At 40.2% G+C, this 19,569-nt stretch overlaps 3 protein-coding genes across 5 annotated transcripts; 1 reads left to right on the forward strand and 2 right to left on the reverse strand.

The window, feature by feature from the left end:
• The first annotated feature begins 3,605 nt into the window (after nt 1–3,605).
• LOC146547128 (uncharacterized) lies at nt 3,606–10,811 on the forward strand. Of its 2 annotated transcripts, XM_085265917.1 has the most exons (6): nt 3,606–8,381; nt 8,737–8,911; nt 8,995–9,060; nt 9,246–9,292; nt 9,458–9,592; nt 10,311–10,811. In XM_085265917.1, exons 2-6 carry the CDS (start codon nt 8,750–8,752, stop codon nt 10,336–10,338), a joined length of 438 nt encoding a protein of 145 aa, XP_085122043.1. In that variant the 5' UTR covers nt 3,606–8,381; nt 8,737–8,749; the 3' UTR covers nt 10,339–10,811. The 2 variants fall into 2 exon arrangements, with proteins under 2 accessions (XP_085122043.1, XP_085122042.1); XM_085265916.1 differs by having other exon boundaries at nt 3,606–8,911.
• LOC146547129 (uncharacterized) lies at nt 10,725–12,089 on the reverse strand. The gene is made up of 3 exons (XM_085264065.1): nt 12,081–12,089; nt 11,863–11,970; nt 10,725–11,295 (listed from the first exon to the last, which is right to left on the reverse strand). The coding sequence occupies exons 1-3, from the start codon at nt 12,087–12,089 to the stop codon at nt 10,858–10,860; spliced, it is 555 nt and encodes a 184-aa protein (XP_085120191.1). The 3' UTR covers nt 10,725–10,857.
• On the reverse strand, nt 11,913–19,522 carry LOC146547130 (uncharacterized). 2 transcript variants are annotated; one of them, XM_085265914.1, is made up of 9 exons: nt 19,000–19,522; nt 18,604–18,666; nt 18,370–18,405; nt 18,166–18,275; nt 17,755–18,055; nt 17,636–17,671; nt 17,479–17,526; nt 13,674–13,717; nt 12,642–13,087 (listed from the first exon to the last, which is right to left on the reverse strand). In XM_085265914.1, the coding sequence occupies exons 1-9, from the start codon at nt 19,046–19,048 to the stop codon at nt 13,049–13,051; spliced, it is 726 nt and encodes a 241-aa protein (XP_085122040.1). In that variant the 5' UTR covers nt 19,049–19,522; the 3' UTR covers nt 12,642–13,048. The 2 variants fall into 2 exon arrangements, with proteins under 2 accessions (XP_085122038.1, XP_085122040.1); XM_085265912.1 differs by lacking the exons at nt 18,166–18,275; nt 18,370–18,405; nt 18,604–18,666; nt 19,000–19,522 and adding an exon at nt 13,294–13,558 and having other exon boundaries at nt 11,913–12,775; nt 12,895–13,087; nt 17,755–18,042.
• Nucleotides 19,523–19,569: the final 47 nt, after the last annotated feature.

Consider the following 19,569-nt stretch of genomic DNA (forward strand, 5'->3'; position numbering starts at 1 on the left):
AAAACATAAAAAACATCTTTACATTGCTATGCTGATGATATTCAAATATACCTCCACTTGACTGGGGATGTTTCATCTTCACTACATCCTCTGTTTGATTGTTTGAAGGATGTCAAAGACTGGTTATCATGTAACTCTTACTCTAAATGGTAAATGGCCTGTATTTATATAGCGCTTTACTAGTCCCTAAGGACCCCAAAGCGCTTTACACAACCTGTCATCCACCCATTCACACACTGGTGATGGCAAGCTACATTGTAGCCACAGCCACCCTGGGGCGCACTGACAGAGACGAGGCTGCCGGACACTGGCGCCACCGGGCCCTCTGACCACCACAGTGAAGTGTCTTGCCCAAGGACACAACGACTGAGACTCTCCAAGCTGGGGCTCGAACCGGCAACCTTCCGATTACAAGGCGAACTCCCAACTCTTGAGCCACGATTGCCCCAGCTAAGATAAGGTAAGCAGAGCCTTTTTCCACATAAAATAATTGCTGTCTGAGGGGATTCCGCCCGGGTTCAAGGTACATTTTCGCCTCGCCTTGAAATAGAACATTAAAAGTGTCCCTTGTAATTGGAGTTAAAAATGTTACATTGTTAAAATTATTAATATTGGAGACAGTGAAGGAGCAGAGTTTAATGCTGGGATCTATGTGTAACTTTGCTGTGAACCACGGCGCGGTAGTGTGTGTTTGGCTGAGTGGGAGCTGCTGTATGTGTAAAGAGGTTATCTGTCTTGACCTGTGTTTGGGTTGATGACTGTTGAGCCGTGAGGGAGTGTGCGCTAAGTGGGATCTGTTGCTTTCTGTTTTGTTTTGGGTTATAGCTCTTGGAGGAGTTTGTTCTGTTATTCTTTAGTGTTGAAGCTGAAGGATAGACTTGTTAGTGTGTGTAAGTTGTGCAGAAGTAAAAAGTTGAAGTGATGAAAAGTGAAATATATATCGGCACCCTCAAGGTGGTTATCGCTGTAAACCTTTTTATCCATTTAGGTTGATAAGTTGACACAGGCTAACTAGGTTAACCACTTAACTGGTTGACCTGGTTAACCCAAGTGAATTGGTAGGTAGTCAGGTCTGCTCGGGCTTTGGGGGATTGTGGAAGATAAGAACTCAGCACGTAACGCGGGGGCTTGGGGCTTGCAGTGGGATTCTGAGGGCCTTCGAATTCTGCGGTCTGGACACGCTGGGTAAATTGCACGCGTCGCTGTATGAAAGGCAACACCTTCGGCCAAAGTGTAAATAAGTAAATAACTGTCACTAACCCTTAACTATAATCGCTGCTGTAAATATTCCTAACTAGTAGTTCAGAGTATAGTCTTTTGTTACTGTAAATATTGCTTAATATTAATCTATGAATATAACTAATGTATTGCTGTAAATAGGAGTTAAAGGAACACGCGTGAGGGGATGGGTTTTGATTTATAAATTAGAAAAAGGGAAAATAGGAGGTAATGTAATACATTGTTGTAAAGGATGTTTAATTAGACAAGGTGTTTAAAAAACAAACAACCAACTGAGCAGCTCACTGTGGGACAGAAGTCGGCAGAGAAAGTTAAAAGCCATAATCAATTTACTTCAGGGAGATTAGAGAAGGATGTCACTTTCACTAGGGCACGTGAAAGGAAAAATTCACTCTCAAGGTTTGTGTTAAAAGTAGGGAAAAAAAATCATTGTTGAAATAGGGATCAGATGCTTTAATGTCTTGAGTAAGTAGTAGTAAGTAGTAGGGCTAGATAGAATAATATTGTGTTGACAAAATTGGAATAGAGTGGGGTAAGTACGTACTTATTGGTAAAAGAGGGGACAAATAGAATCAGAGGGGTAAAAATAATAACAAGGTATAAAAACAGAATAAAGTAACTGTAAGGTTATAGAAAAATAGAGCTCTAAAAGAAAAAAAGAGGAAAGAAAAGGAAAATACAAGCACAATACTTGCAAATAACTAAAACAGCAAGAATAATAATTAAGACCAACAGTAATTCTAAAATATAGCTGAGATAAGAGTAACAGAGTGCATGTGGTGGATGGCATGGCATAAAGTTAATCAAACTGAACTTTAGTATGGAATGATTTAAAACAAACAAACAAACTATTGATTAACTTATTTGCATGGAATGATGTGTATGGAAAATAGCTGGTAACGGGTGGTGAATGCACAGCTGATCAACCTGAGGCTTTGGTGACCGTTTCGCGTATTCACAATAAAGATCTGTATGAGGATCTGGTGTTCAAAACAAAAAACGGGCTGGCCCCGGTGTGGGGCGGATAGTGTGGGGCGGATAGTGTGGGACTTCCCTGTGCCATTGCCATAGCAACAATAAACCAGTGCTTGCTGGGAGTGCTGGGGAGAAAAGTAAGAAGTAACAGATTTGTGACTGTGTCCTGACATTCCCAGAGGAGGAGAGCATAGTGAGAAAATAGATAAGCTTGCTGGTTTAATAAGCCACAAACATAACATCTCATCCAAATTTAGTTGAGAGAAGTCTTAAAAATCAATAAATAATAATTATATAAATAAAATAAAATACATAGAAAAATATTTATTTTCAGGTGTATGATTGTGATTCATGGGAGTCAGTCAGAGCAAAGAAGGTGGGGCGGGTCATAGCCCTAAGGACCGGGTGATAAAACGACACCCGAGTCAAAGGAGGATTTTAAAATGTATGCGTAAATGGCATAGTAGAACATCAGGGGCACATCAGTGGCCCCCAAATGGTACCTGTTACGACCTGGCTCGAAATGACCGTAACAAGAGCGGGGTGTCCCGTGACTTCCTACGCCCAAACAGACACAGCCACAGCATCGGACCTTTAACAACAGTTTATTGACAACAATGGCACTCACGGTAGTGGGAGTGTATAATTTCGGGGTGAGCTAAGGCCAACACAACAAACAAAACTCAACCTAGGCTTCGGTTCCCCTCTGACCTGTTTACGGAAAAGAAAAGAAAGAAATAACACAGTCTGACCTCCCTGGTCTAAAAACACAGGAGAAAAGAAGGCTTCCCAAAAATAATCGGCAGCTCACCCCTACTTGCTCCGCACTTCACACACATGCCCGACATTTTAACCAAATAGCTATTGCTACGGCTGCTCCGTCTGGACCTGAGGCAAGTGCACGGGAAGTCTGCCACCCCCCCACCCCCCGCACCGCAGCTGTTCAGTCGCCCTTTTATAGTCCATGTCCACAGCAAGAACCAGTTACATCAGGCTGCTCCTTAGGTCCACCAATCACAGCCGAGCCCCTGCGCAGGTGAATTTGCATACACACATTAAGAAACAGATAACCCACCAACACAGGCACGTAACACCCCCCACCATAAGAATTAAACAACCACTGCATGTTTAATTCCTACCTGTTTACACTGCTCTAGATAGGGCATCAGCGAGGACATTATCGAGGACCTTTTTATGGCTAATTTGTAAGTTGAAGTCTTGTAAAAGGAGGGACCAGCGCATGAGTCACTGGTTGGAGTTTTGCATTCGGAAAAGAAACACAAGCGGATTATGGTCTGTGAACACTTGAACTGGCATGGAGCTAGACCCGACGTAGACCTCAAAGTGTTGTAAGGCTAGCAATAATGCAAGCGCTTCCTTTTCGATGGTGCTATAGTTCACTTGGTGTTTATTGAACTTATTCGAGAAATAACAGATCGGACGGTCCACTCCGTGTTGATCTGTCTGCAGCAGAACCGCACCCGCTGCAGTTGCGCTGGCATCCACCTCCAACTTAAAAGGAGATTCAAAGTTAGGTGCTGCTAAAACTGGGGCACTGCACAATAAAGTTTTCACTGACTCAAAAGCAGTTTGGCACGCCGCAGTCCATGTGAAGGGTTTGGTTGGGCTGACTAGGTCAGTCAGGGGAGCGACTACGGAGGCAAAGTTTTTACAGAAACCGCGATAGTAACCACACATTCCCAAGAAGCGGCGTAACGCCCTCCTTGTTTGTGGAATCGGAAACTCAATAATAGCCTCCACCTTAGCGGTTACAGGGCACACTCTCCTGTGACCCACCTGCTTTCCGAGGTAGGTGATGGTGGCTTTTCCAAACTCACATTTGGTCAGATTTACAGTGAGCGATGCTTCCTCGAAATGCTTAAAAACAGTTAAGAGGGTTTGGAGATGACTGCTCCAGGAAGCAGAATAAATGACCACATCATCTAAGTAGGCATCACAGTTAGGGACCCCGGCCAAAACCTTAGCCATCAGGCGCTGAAATGTCCCTGGCGCATTATGCAAGCCAAAGGGCATCATGGTATACTGAAGGAAGTGATCGGGGGTAACGAATGCAGAGATCTCAGACGCTCTTGCAGTTAAAGGAACCTGCCAATATCCCTTTAATAAATCCAATTTGGTCACATAAGTAGCGGATCCCACCCGATCAACACAGTCATCCATCCTAGGTAATGGGAAAGAGTCTGCTTTAGTGGCCGCATTCACCTTTCTATGATCCGTGCAGAATCGAGGAGTATTGTCAGATTTGGGCCCGACATTTTAACCAAATAGCTATTGCTACGGCTGCTCCGTCTGGACCTGAGGCAAGTGCACGGGAAGTCTGCCACCCCCCCGCACCGCAGCTGTTCGGTCGCCCTTTTATAGTCCATGTCCACAGCAAGAACCAGTTACATCAGGCCGCTCCTTAGGTCCACCAATCACAGCCGAGCCCCTGCACAGGTGAATTTGCATACACACATTAAGAAACAGATAACCCACCAACACAGGCATGTAACAGTACCTTTAACATGGCATGTTGTGAAGAGGTGGAACTAAGCATACATAAGAAAATGGCTACTGACCTGCAAAAAAGCCGTAAGCAAGAAAATAAAAGATTAAAGGAGCGAGAGGTTTTGGGGTGGTTTAGACAAGAGGGGGCTAAATTGAGGCAGAAGCTTGTGGAAAATAAAAGTATGTTGTCAAAAGGGAAAAATGAGATGCCGGAGTCATCACGGGTATCTCCGTCGGCCCCTTTGTGGCCCCATCATACACCCACACACACACACACACACACACACACACACACACACACACACACACACACACACACACACACACACACACATCAGCATTCACAAGTGGGGCAGTATCCTCTGAGAGACATGTCCTCTGAACAAGCTGTAATTAGTGATGGCACACAAGATGTGGACTGTGAATTAACAGGGAGACTCACTGTCACCCTAAAGGATAAGTGCAATGGCGTTGGAGGAGAGAATTGGAGACATGATGGAGAGGAAAGTGAGTGCTCCACTGGAACCTGTTATTCTGGTTCCAGTGGAAGTTGAACCTTGGTATATGACAGAGCTGAGTTGCAAAAAGGCCACATCTCTACCTGGGAATAAAAACGCAGCAGAGTCAGCAGCAGTGTTGGTCAAGTTACTTGAAAAAAGTAATCAGTAACTAATTACTGATTACTTCCCCAAAAAAGTAATCCCGTTACTTTACTGATTACTTATTTTCAAAAGTAATTAATTACTTAGTTACTTAGTTACTTTTTAAAAACACGATTTACAACCTGAAGAGGTGATAAAGCGATAGATCTTTCAGCCCCATTCTACTTTTTCTACATAATCCATCATACAAAATGTAATCAAATGGAAAAGTCTCTTTTTTTTAACTTGTTTTATCAGTTTTAATCTTTTAACTTTATGCATCAAGCAAAATGTTTAATTATATGCAACATTCTCTGACTTGAATAAATTAGTTTAACATTTAAATCTATTTTCTGCACATTCCAGCACATAAAATAAAATATTTTTTGTGTTTACACTCACTCTTTCAAATAGATGCAAGTAAAACACAGCAGAAAATAAATAAAGTCAAAGACTCAGCGGTCCTGTTGCTCTATTTTCACCTGTAAAGCAGGACTGCGGTAGGCGGAGGTTTACCCTGGTGCAGGTGTGCCGCGGTCAGTTGAAGAATCCGCGAGTTTCTCTGCGAGTTTCCCATTACGTCATAGCGCACTCGGTGCTTGCTTGGAAGTTTAGGGGTTTTTTTCGCTGTAAAAAGAAGTTTTCTTCCCACGCACGATGGACGCTAATGTTTTTGTCACTTTTTATGGAATCAAACTCAAAGTAAGGTCAGTACTTCCACGCTTTAAACGCTGAACGCTCATACTCTCTCCCACAATCGATATGTGATCCATTGTTGATCTGCACACAGCTGTTGTCACTAACGGCGCACTCGCTTACGTCACTGTCATGAGACATTCTTGCAAAAAAATCAGTTTTAGTAACGCAGTGTTACTACGGGAAAGTAACGGTAATCTAATCACCGTTTTTGCAATAGTAATCCCTTACTTTACTCGTTACTTGAAAAAAGTAATCAGATTACAGTAACGCGTTACAAGTAACGCGTTACTGCCCATCTCTGGTCAGCAGAACCTCAGACTCAGGAAATGCAGCACCCCCTAACCAAAAGGGATAAGCTACACGAAATGCAGCAACAAAGCAAACAGGCTTCTCATCGAAAAGAATTAAACACTACAGTTCTGCTAGAAGAGACACATGTACAGCTGGATCAACTGATAAATAGACATTCACAGGGATTAAGGGACCAGGGGAAGACAAAGCATGTGAAGCATCACACTTTTGAAGCCCCTGAACCAGGACAGGCATGGCTCACAACCAGGAGAATAGAATTGGTGGGAACAATAACAGATAATCCTCCCAGAGGAAAGGAGACAGGGCCCTCAGAAAACTGGTTATAGGGTGTCCGGAGGAGCCTGAGGGGGAGATGGAGCTACCTGTGGTATCATTAAATTCATCAAATGAACCCATCATACCTGTAGAAATACAGGGACACGAACATTCATTTATGGTGGACACAGGTGCGACCTATTCATGTATTGGAACTGAAGGTGCTGGGCTCCCCCTCTCTACAGCATCAGTTAAGACAGTAGGCTTCTCTGGAAAAACACAAGTGATACCTCTCACCCAGCCAGTTCCAATGATGGTAGCAGGAAAATCAATTGTTGCACCTTTGCTGTATTCAGCTGACACCCCAATTAATCTTTGTCACAATCAGCAGGGCTGACTGTGTGTAGAGTGAAGGGTGGACCCAAATGCAGACGGAAACAAAATGTGAAATATGACTTGAATAACAGAAAATGAGCAGTTTATTGAGGCTGGCAAAATAACTGTAAACAAAAGGCAAAATGCAAGGCTAACAATAAACTAAACTGGGTGAGCTAAATTAACTAAAAACCTACAACAGGAACATGGACTTGACATGAGGAAACTTGACTCAACTTCTTGGCTTGCAAACAAAGCAGACAATCTGACAATGACACACTGAAAACAGAGGACTTAAATACACAGGAGGTGATTAGGGGAAGTGGGAACACGTGGAGGAACAGCTGACTGACATGAGCCTAATGACAGGACAGGGGAAGTGAAACTAAATACAATGAACAAAGAACACACGACTCCTTCAAAATAAAACAGGAAACACTGAAACTAGACATGACAACACAAGCTTAACAGACCTAACACGTGATGAACGATACAAGAACTCAAACATAGAAACCAAGGAAACAATAAATAATAACTGCCTTTCCTTAACTAAAGCTAAATAGGAATGACACATAAACTAATCACAAATCTAAAATGAGACAAATACAAAATGAACTCAGAGCGCTGGGTCAGAGACCCAGCCTGTGACAATCTTATGGGAAGAGATATTTTGTGCCCTTTAAAAGCAAAAATAATGTACATCCCTGATGGACTGTATGTGGATTTTCCACAGGAGGAAACACATAGAATGATGCCAACTCAAATTGAAAAAGAGGTTGAACGTCTGATGCAGCCTCTAGTCTATTGGCTGCAGCTAACACCTGAAGAATCCATGCTGAAGCAGGAATGGACAAAGTGGAAAATCTGGGTGCAAACACAGATGGGCGAAGTGGAGGAAGTCCGGCTGCCGTTACATTGCACATTGCTCTTCGACAGAAATCACAGCTTTAAGGATTATGAAGCCTGCAGTATGGTGTACATTTTAGGACATCGTCAGGTATCTGACAAAAAATTGTCAGGTGTCAGTTGTCAAAAAAAAAATTGTCAGGTATCAGAAAAAAAATTGTCAGGTGTCAGACAAAAAATTGTCAGGTATCAGAAAAAAAATTGTCAGGTGTCAGAAAAAAAGTTGTCAGGTGTCAGAAAAAAAATTGTCAGGTATCAGAAAAAAAGTTGTCAGGTGTCAGTTGTCAAAAAAAAATTTGTCAGGTATCAGAACACAAGGTACCAGAGAGAAAATCTTCCTGCAGGTGGCGCTGTTGTCATGTCCCACCCGAATTGATTTCCAAATACGTCATCAACGTGTGACCGTGGGAGAGCGTAAGGTCATTGACCTCACCGGAGTTTTACCGTGGTTCAGGCTCCTAACGACACAAGGTAAGTTTAACTTTTTCTCCCTTTTGTTCATATTTTTGCCACAGTTGTGTTATATTAAGTTGCAGTTATCTTGTGAAAGTTACATATCAGAGACGGAAAGCCAGTTTTGTACAAAACCAAATCAGTACTATTTTTGTCTGGCTAATTCATTCTAGCTAGCGACAGTGGTGAAACGTGATTCAAATTTAAACTGTTCAGTAATTGTTTTGTATACATTTCAGCAAATGGACAAGCTGAAAGCTCACGAGCAGCCTGCATCCTTTCTGTCGCTCTTTTTCTTTATTTCTCTTTTCTATATTGCTACTGTCGGGATATTTTTTGATCCCGATATGTTTTTTTCTGTTGTTGTTTTTAGACTTTGCTGCAATATGTCATCTGACGATGATGAAATTGGCTGTCCTCAAATGATTCGGGGGGACAGAGGAAAGGAGAACCTTGTTGTGGGTCAAATGCAGATGGCATTTCACATGCGAGATCTTGGGAATCAGGCATGGAGGTGCTTCAGAATGGGGACATCAGTGCACAACCAGGTATGTCTTTAAGCTGGTAAATGACTATTTCTAAAGTAACAACCTGACAACAAAACTGATAATGTCATGTTTCTGTTGTTTAGAGAGCTGAATGTTTCAACAGTATTTTAAAGCGGACATGGATTAAGAAATGGCTGACAACATTTGAGGTAAAGCAAATCTTTCACCTGTAAAACCTATTAACAAAGACTAGCCATCCAAATTTCGTTAAACATACGATGGATTAGTTTATCTGAAAACACAAGGCCAGAATCTGTGTTTATGTACATCTGTACCTTTTCACTAATGAAATTCTCACCTTCACAACTTGTCTTTTTCAAAACAACATGCGTAGGCCATGATGGAGTCTGGGATCCTTGAACTGGACAATCCTGTGCACATGTAAGTCAATATTTTTAGACATGAAAAATAATCAAGCAGCAGTATGAAAGTATGTGGTCTAGGAATGCCTTTGTTTTTTGAGTACTGATTAAAATTTAGCTTTTACTTATTCTACCTCAAAGAAGCAGATGAACATATTAATTTTTTAATTCTCCGTTTTCATAGCAACTGCTTGCAGTACTCACACTTGCCACTGCTTCAAAGAGACTTAAAAACGGAGCAAACAGTTTGGAACACCCATGACATCCGCACCTGGTCCATTTGGGAAACCCGACCTTCTGTTTACCTCGCCACCTCCTGGTATGTCATTTGAAAGCCTGTGGGGTTTTATTTTTTTGTTTGTTTTTTAACTTTCATTAGTTTACTTTTACTTTGATATAGCACTCTTCACAGGATAAAAACCACAAAGTGGCTTCACAATAATATAAAACAGATAAACATAAAACAGCACAATCGAACATACAGAATAAATACAATCAAGGAAACGTAATGATGGAGGCAGAGCATTCCATGACCTGGGAGCCACCGCTTTGGAAGATCTATTGCCTCTGGTCTTCTGGTGGGACTACTAACAGCCATTGATTAGATGATCACAGGCTGGGAGAGGGAGCGTGGGGTTCTATAAGATCAGAAATTAAGGCAGGAGCTTTACGATTCGGAGCTTTGAAAGTCATTACTAAAATTTTAAAATGAATTTTCTAAAATATACTGGAAGCCAGTGTAATGAGCGTAAAACTGTTATAATGTGCTTTCTCTTTTGTGTCTTCCGAAGAAGCCTACTTGTAGTACAATAAGAGATTTCTGAATTTCTACTGTCAATACTAAAATGGCTTCATATTGACACCTTTAACTAAAAATTAATCTAAATGTTTGAGTGATATTTCCATCTTTAAGTTTCTGTAATAACATCTGTAAACACTGACTGCTTCTTATACAGGTTCTAGAACAGCTTTGTCATTATTCATTTATTTTTAACATTCAAAGTGAACATCTTTTCAATATTGTCTTTCATTCGCAGGATATGGCAATGTGCTGCACATAGTTGACCCAGACCTTTTAGACTATGCCAAGCAATTAATCTGTGAGAGGGAAGAGCCTTCACTGGTAGCAAACCAGGAATTCAGAGACATGTGCCAGAACATTTTAGAAAACAGCCAGTTTCCCTGCACACCTGATGGTTGCCTTGCTGCATACCTCATGCTTGTCCAAGAGCTCACAACTGCCATGAACAGAAATGCAGTTCCTACACCTTCTACGTTTGCCGAGGCAAATGACATATACATCTTTCTGAAGAGAGAGAGGATGGAAGGTGCACCAGTAAACATTTCCAATGACCAATAAAATCATACAACAGTGTTTGTTAACATTTATTTATCCTTGTTTAAAATCAACAGGTAATTTGAAAACTGTCTGACCAACAAAATGTACAATAAAATGTTGAAATACAATTGACAAGATGCCATCTTTCATAATGATTCAGTGTTTCATTTACCACAACTTTTGTTAACAATAATGTAGAACATAATTAACATTGAAAGACTTTTGAACTGCAGACTGTAGCAACATTACCACTTGTAGCCATATCGGCTCGTAAGATCAAGGCCTGACTTGAGAAACTTAACAACATCAGATGTGGAAGGCCTTGAGTTTGGGTCATAGCTCACCAAACCACCAAGAAAACTGTTTTTGTCACTGAGATGTGATAGGGCATGTGGTGGGGTTTTGGTGGCCATTAGTGCAGCCAGTTCTCTTTGTTTTTTAACCATCCACGGAGCGGAACCCGTCAGGATCTCCAGATATGTGGCTCCGAGGGACCACATGTCTGTCTGGAACGAGGCCTCTTCAAACATCAGTATGCATTCAGGGGCCATGTAAAGATATGTGCCACCAGCTGGACCAGTAGCCTGGGCAGTGAACTTACTCCCTTGACGAAGCATCACAGTGTCTCTTATGTTTGCCATGCCCCAGTCTGTCAGGACTGCCTTCTTAGAAGGGTGGTGAACCTATAAGGTATACATATGAGAACTTACCAGGTTGTCTAAAATTTCACAAATGTTATCAAAAATGTCATTCCAAAGACCACAGCTCATAATTGGGGAAAAAAAAAAAAAACCCTCAAAGCTTTTAGCACCCAGATCACCCAATCACTGCAGATTTATTCTGAGATTGTTTATTATACCCAACATTAAAATTAACAGATTGGTTAATGATCCAACCCGGTTTTATAGTCCTGTGCATTTTTTAATCCCCATTCCACTTAAGCAAGTGGTACAGACTAATAAAATAATAGAAACTTTCAGTTTGTAAAGCCTAAACTTACAACATGTTTGGGAATTTTGTAGGTGAGCAAGAACCAACATATTTAAGAAAAATTGGACTATTAAAGAAACAATGTAAGGCTTCTTACTTTAAAAAAAAAATCCTTTATATGAATATGCCAGAAAAGTTTCTCATTGTTCAAATGTAGTGTTTAATAGACTGAAGAGAATAAAGTTAAATAAATAATATACTATTTTTATTTTGATCTTCAAAAACAAAGTGGAGAAAAAGAAAAATACAGTATGGCTTACCATGACATTTGCTGGCTTTATATCCTGGTGAATGATTCTCTGTGCATGGATGTACTCTACTGCCATGGATAAGTCTGGTGATATGAAACTGGCATCATCCCCTTCAAGCTATCAAGACAATATATAATATTAATAAAACAATGCGTAGCCAGGTGTGACAATCTAACATGTCTACCACTGGAAATGTATTACTTCAAATAGGATTAGTATTCAAATGCAATTGCCATTTCAATTTCAATAAATTACAATGGGACCTAAGACCAACAAAGTAAATGTTTGGCAGTGACCATCAAAAAGCCCTGATTGCAGTCCTCTTGCGAAACTGTAAGCAGAGGTGAATGGTGTGTGTGAGCAAGGTGGCCAACAAATCTGACTCAGTTACACCAGTCCTGTCTGGAGGACTGGACAGAAATTCCTGAAAAATATTGTAAGAATATTGTAGAAGAAAACCTAAAATGTCTGAACCTCATCCAAGTAAAAAAAAGCAATTCTACCAAAACAGTAAGGGAGCTTATTATTAAAAATTTAAGATTATTCTTTTACTAAGTTGATACTTTTCTGGCATTTGACAATTAAAGATCATTTTGGTAATTCTAAAATGGTTGAAAACATGAGAGAAAAAAAAAAGGAATCAGTCTTTTTATATGTTGTACACAAAGATGGTTTCAAGTACATATTTAAACAAATGCCAGCAATAAAAAGTTCTTTTTTAATATGAGGGTATTAAGATTATTCACATCTACCTAAATGTATTAAACATAAAATTATGAGTATTGGTACCTTCACCAAGCAGCTGTCTGTGTGAAGCACTTGCTGCAGGGTTGCGCCATGAATGTATTCAGCTGCCAACAAAAAGCAGGACTCAGTGCGGGCAACTGCCATGAGTCTGACGATGTTGGGGTGAGACAGTCTCCTAATAAAACAGAAACATGTCCGAATAAAAAAAACAAAATAGAGGCATATTATGTTACAGCTTGAGGAAGAATCGATTTTGACAATGAAAAAAAAAAAAAGGTGTGTCAAAGTTCTTACAGTGAAACATTTATCTCATGATGAATGTCGCTGTCCTCCATCCCTTGTTGGCCACACATGATCCTTTTAACAGCTGCTGGAGTACCATTAAAAGAACCTCTATATACCTTGCCAAATGTTCCTTCTCCCAGTAGATTGTCCTCACTGTATGTAATTAAAGCCTCTTCCACATATGGAACACGTGGAAGATACACTTGGGGATAAAAAAAACAAAAAAAACCCACAAAGTAACATACATTAACATACAGCTACTGCTAATCATTCTTCTATTAACTGCTGGATCACTAATATCTAGGTTTACTCCAGGAACTTGAGTACCAAATAGTGAAGAATGAAAACCTTTATTTACAATTTTGTCTGATGATATGATGTTAGCCCTAAATGGGAAAGAATGCTTACATGATGGCGATTTTGGAGTTGGGTTGAAAGACTGTGCAAAATCTATCAAAAGCACACTACTTCCAGCACCTTCAGATAGCTCTTCAGCTCCCTCCATAGCTTCTTTTGACTCAATAACTGCATGTGGTAACATGTCTTGGCTCACTGCTCCACCTGGACCTAGAGATGACCCTACATTTTCCTCCTTCCTTTGCTTGGACTGGCTTTTCTTTCTGACTCTCCCTGTTTCAAATTCAGCTGAGCTGGATGTTTCTGCATGGAAATCCTATGAACACATTCAGCCAAGATATACTTTTTGCAGGGTGCACTGTGAAAATATCCACATTTATGACAATGATAAGAAATTAATTGTTCTGTTCAAGATGAAGCCATGGTTTTACCTGTTCTGCAACACTTTGTCCTATGAGGGTTTCAGGAAGTTCATCTGCAGAATAAGATGCATATTATATACAGTAACTGTGCAATGACCAAGCATAGTAAACAAGTGTGTAAAGGTTGGAAATGTAATGCAAACCAAAAAAGAAGTCAATTTTAACGACCAGGACAAGGGACCACGACCTTCCCCAGTCCCCCAAACCCCTGACAGGCCATCACCATCCTCCCCCTCCCTTTCTCCCTCCTCCCCACACCTGAAATTCACTGAGGAGATGATGGAGCGGGTCAATGCTGGGCTCAGATCTACCCCCCGTCCCAATCCCTTTTTGTCCCCCATAAACCCCCCACCAGAGCGGCCAAAGGTTCGCCATCGAGCCCCACCCTCAACAGAGCAATCGAAGTCACATTGCCCAGCCTCGCCCCCCTTAGTTCCTCTTCATGCCCTGTCTCCGCAGTCTGATGCGTGAAGTGTGAAGGGTCCGGGCTGTGAGGATTATGGCAGTGATGACTTTTCCCAGGAGAAGCTGGGACCCTGTTTACTAGAAGGTTTTAAAATTTCTGTACTTTTAGGTGACAGGAGACATGTGGCCTGGTCAAAACACAGAGAGCTGCACTCTAAAAGATCTTTAAACATAGTAAACATACCTTGTGTGCCACAGACTGCTCCCAAAGACGAGGGGACAAGTAATACCTCTAAAACACTTAAGTTGGCTTTATTAAACATTAGATCTCTAGCTGGGAAAACATTTTTAATTAATGATTTAATCACTGAGCACAGCCTTGATTTTATGTTTTTAACTGAAACTTGGTTGGACCAAAGTAGTGGAGCTGTTCTCATCGAGACGACCCCTCCTAACTACAGTTTTATCAGTGAGGTCAGGGCGAGCAGGAGAGGAGGAGGGGTTGCTGTCTTATTTAATGAATCATTTCAATGTAAGCAGCTATCTCCTGGAAGTTTTCAGTCTTTTGAATATGTGGCTTTACAGCTGAAGGCCCCATCCAAAGTTGTGTTTCTTAATGTTTACAGGCCTCCCAAATACTGCACAGACTTTTTTAATGACCTCAGTGAACTGCTGTCTGTGATCTGTGTTGATTTTGACTGTGTAATTATTGTTGGGGATTTTAACATTCATGTGGACAACCCTCAGGACAAAGGGACTAAAGACCTGAGTAACACTCTGGGCAACTTTGGGCTGACTCAGCATGTAACAGAGGCCACACATAATAGAGGACACACTCTTGACCTACTGATCTCCAAAGGCCTGAGCATTTCAAAGGTTACTCTGTCTGATGTGGGCCTGTCTGATCATTACTGTGTTTTCTTTGAAAGTAAAATCTCAGCCCACACAAATATATCAACAACAGTGATCACAAAACGGTGTATAACTGAACACAGTAGTGCAATTTTTAACCAGGTCTTCCCATTAACACCTGACCTGCCCAGAGGGTCAGTCAATGAGCTCGTCAATAGCTTCAATGCTAACATGTTAAATGTAATGGACACTATTGCTCCCATTAAGGTGAAGGTTATCTCTGGAAGGAAAAAGTCTCCATGGAGAAACTCCACACTGGTGAAAAAAGAAAAAAGAGAGTGTAGGAAAGCTGAGCGCAGATGGAGAAAAACAAACCTCCAGGTTCATTATGACATTTATAAAGAGAAACTTCACAATTATAATTTACAACTGAGGAATGCAAGGAGGTCCTACTTCTCTGACATCATCACTAAAAACAGCCATAATGCTCGGGTCTTATTTTCTACAGTTGACAGGCTAACAAACCCTCCTGTGTCAGTGGCAGCTGAACTTCATTCGACCATGGCCTGCAATGACTTTGCCAAATTCTTCACTGAAAAAATCCAAAAAATTAGACAAGTAATTGGTACATCAACAGCAGATCCAGGATATGTACTGTGTCCACCAAAAAACTGTTTAAACACCATGAAACAGTTTCAACCTATTAACAGCAAAGACCTGGAGGACATCTTAGGTAAACTGAACTCCTCCTCCTGCTGTTTAGATGTCCTGCCAACAAGTTTTTTCAAAAAGGTCTCAAAGACTTTAGAGTCAGACCTGTTACAGATCGTCAACTTTTCGTTATTATCAGGTGTGTTTCCAGAATCACTAAAAACTGCTGTAATCAAACCTATACTGAAAAAGGACCATCTTGACAAGACACAAATGAACAACTACAGGCCGATCTCAAATCTCCCGTTTTTAAGTAAGATCATTGAAAAAGCAGTTTCTCAACAGCTCAGTTACTTCTTAAAACAGAATAATTGCTACGATGCCTTCCAGTCAGGTTTTAGACAGAACCACAGCACTGAAACCGCTCTGACCAAAGTGTTTAATGACATATGTCTGAATACAGACAGTGGAAAAATGTCAGTCCTAGTTTTACTGGATCTCAGTGCAGCATTTGATACAGTTGACCACAACATATTACTCAAACGACTGGAGAACTGGACAGGTCTTTCAGGAACTGTACTAAACTGGTTCAAAACATACGTAGAAAACAGGAAATACTTTGTATCAATAGGTAACTTCACATCTGAGCAGACAAGTATCACATGTGGAGTTCCCCAAGGTTCCATCTTGGGACCCCTTCTGTTTAACATCTACATGCTCCCACTGGCACAGATTATAAACAACAACAAAATAAACTATCACAGCTATGCAGATGACACACAAATATATATCACAATGTCACCAGGAGACCGAGGCCCTGTACAGGCTCTTGGTAAATGCATTGAGGAAATCAATGACTGGTTGTGCCACAATTTTCTCCAGCTAAACAAAAACAAAACTGAGGTAATAGTCTTTGGCGCCAAAGAAAAACGATTACAGGTCACCAGAGAACTTCAATCTATACATCTAAAAACCACAAACCAGGCGAGAAATTTGGGTGTAGTGATGGATGCAGACCTAAACTTAGAAAAACACATTAAGACAATAACAAAGTCAGCTTACTATCACCTCAAGAATATATCAAGGATAAAAGATCTGATGTCTCAACAGGACCTGGAAAAACTAGTCCATGCATTCATCTTTAGTAGGCTTGATTACTGTAACAGCATCTTTACAGGTCTACCTAAAAAATCAGTCAGACAACTACAGCTCATTCAGAACTCTGCTGCTCGAGTCCTCACTAAGACCAAAAAAGTGGACCACATCAGTCCAGCTCTGAGGTCCTTACACTGGCTGCCTGTCCGTCAGAGGATAGACTTTAAAGTTCTGATGCTGGCCTATAAAGCTCTGAATGGTTTAGGACCAAAATACATCAATGACCTCCTGACCCAGTATGAACCATCCAGATCCCTCAGGTCATCTGGATCCGGTCTTTTATCAGTTCCCAGAGTCAGAACCAGACACGGAGAAGCTGCATTCAGCTTTTATGCTCCTTATATCTGGAACAAACTCCCAGAAAGCCTCAGATCAGCTGAAACACTCAGTTTATTTAAATCCAGGTTGAAGACTCACCTGTTCTCAGCTGCATTTGAATAAAGCACCAAATCCACACTTTAAGCTTAAATTTCAAAACTTACATTTAACTACTGATTTTATCTACTGTTCTGATTTTATCTGTTTTGATTTTATATACTGTTTTGTTTGTTTGTTTGTTTGTTTGTTTGTTAATTAGTTAGTTAGTTTATTTGCTTGTTTTAATCAATTTTAAATCATGCTTTTTATTTGTTCTTGTTTCTAATGTCTCTGTAAAGCACTTTGAATCACCTTGTTGTTGAATTGTGCTATACAAATAAACTTGCCTTGCCTTGCCTTGCCTAATGATTTAGTTAGATGTCCAGGCATTCACCTAAACTGCAACTTTCATCACCACCCACTTTAGTTACAGGGTCTTCATCTGTAAAATAACACATTAATTGCAATATATCTGAATGCCCAACATGGCCAGTGTACCATGTTCAAACATAACATCAAAAATATTCAATTTGGTTTGGGCAGGCACACACCTGAGATGGAACTTTGATCATCCAAACACACGACCTCTGTACAAAAAGTAAAATTATTTCATACCATACAAATTTGAGTGCTAGACAGTAGTTAATAGTAATATTGAACACTTTATTACCCAGTTGTCGTCGCCCAATGTATATTGTTCTTTTCCACATATGTGTAATATCAGAAACAGTTCCGTATTCTTTGTGGAACTCCTGCTTACTCCACCTGGTCCCGTCAGAATGGCAAAGAGTGAACTCACTCCCCTCAGTACGCTCTGGCCAGAAGCGTTCTTTGCCTATGGTAATTAAATCATCATAGGTTTCATGGCCTTGAAGAATGATTCGAGGTGGAGCTTCGTCCATTATTAACTTCTGGTACCGTCCACACTTTCTATGAGTTCTTGGCTTCCATTCCATGGGAGCCACTCTGACCTAGCATCAAGGAAAAAAAGGGAAATTTATTAAAAAATATGCCAAATTTAGAAAGTTATTTTTTAATATATTGCTGATAGTCATACAGGTAGCTTCACTTTTTAACTAACCTTCAATAATGATTTGCCATGGTCCAAACGTTTATCATTCAGTGGAAACTGCCTTTTCTTTACTTGAGGCTGTAGTAGTTTCTTGGCTTTACCAAAGGCCTCTGCTGCACCTGTAATGGATGAAGCTGAAAGTTAATCTAACTGATCCACAGCGAGTTCTATATTACAAATGACCTTGAAGCAAAATAATTGTGGTTTTCTTACTGAGAAATTCATTGCCACATGTTGAAGTAGTGTCATCTGCAATATAAATAGGGCATTGATGTGAAACATGTGGTTTATAGAATTCTACTACAATCACAGACTACTGCACAGTCATCTGCTTTCAAAATGTATTGCATCTATTAATAAAGTGGTTATTCAATCATAACCTGCTAAGCATATCATGTTAAATAAAGGAGATTGTTTTGCATGTTGGTCAAAAGTATCAAAACCTACCTGATTTTTCTGCTGTCAGGAGCTTTTTTATGTTGTTATCAAAGCCTTTTTGGGTAATCTCACCTTCAAATAAAATTTTAAAAGGGTAAGTAGTTATAGATTGACTGTAGGAGACAGATCCTACATGACTATCTAACTTTTAAATTGCAATCTTTTAATTTTGTGAGAAATTTATCTTTTGTCATTTTTATTTATTTATTTTTTTAAATCGGGCACTCCAACAATATCATAAAGTAATAACTATATACGTCTGTTAACATGCATATTAATAAAGAGAAGTAAATAAGAATACCATACAATGTTAAATAATTAAAGCATGATATTGTCAGGGTTCTTTGCAGTTAAAAAAATTAACTTGCAAGCATTACCAAAAAATTTAATAAAGTGTTGGATTACCATTTTCAAGGTCTTTTTTAAGCTGCTCGTAAGCTTTCAGCTTGTCCATTTGCTGAAATGTATACAAAACAATTACTGAACAGTTTAAATTTGAATCACGTTTCACCACTGTCGCTAGCTAGAATGAATTAGCCAGACAAAAATAGTACTGATTTGGTTTTGTACAAAACTGGCTTTCCGTCTCTGATATGTAACTTTCACAAGATAACTGCAACTTAATATAACACAACTGTGGCAAAAATATGAACAAAAGGGAGAAAAAGTTAAACTTACCTTGTGTCGTTAGGAGCCTGAACCACGGTAAAACTCCGGTGAGGTCAATGACCTTACGCTCTCCCACGGTCACACGTTGATGACGTATTTGGAAATCAATTCGGGTGGGACATGACAACAGCGCCACCTGCAGGAAGATTTTCTCTCTGGTACCTTGTGTTCTGATACCTGACAAATTTTTTTTTGACAACTGACACCTGACAATTTTTTTTCTGACACCTGACAACTTTTTTTCTGACACCTGACAACTTTTTTTCTGACACCTGACAATTTTTTTTCTGATACCTGAATTTTTTT

Source organism: Mchenga conophoros, linkage group LG23 (genome assembly GCF_057382185.1).
Source record: "Mchenga conophoros isolate Kocher_MC1m ecotype Shallow Benthic linkage group LG23, M_conophoros_male_GT1.1, whole genome shotgun sequence".
Taxonomy (NCBI): Eukaryota; Metazoa; Chordata; class Actinopteri; order Cichliformes; family Cichlidae; genus Mchenga; species Mchenga conophoros.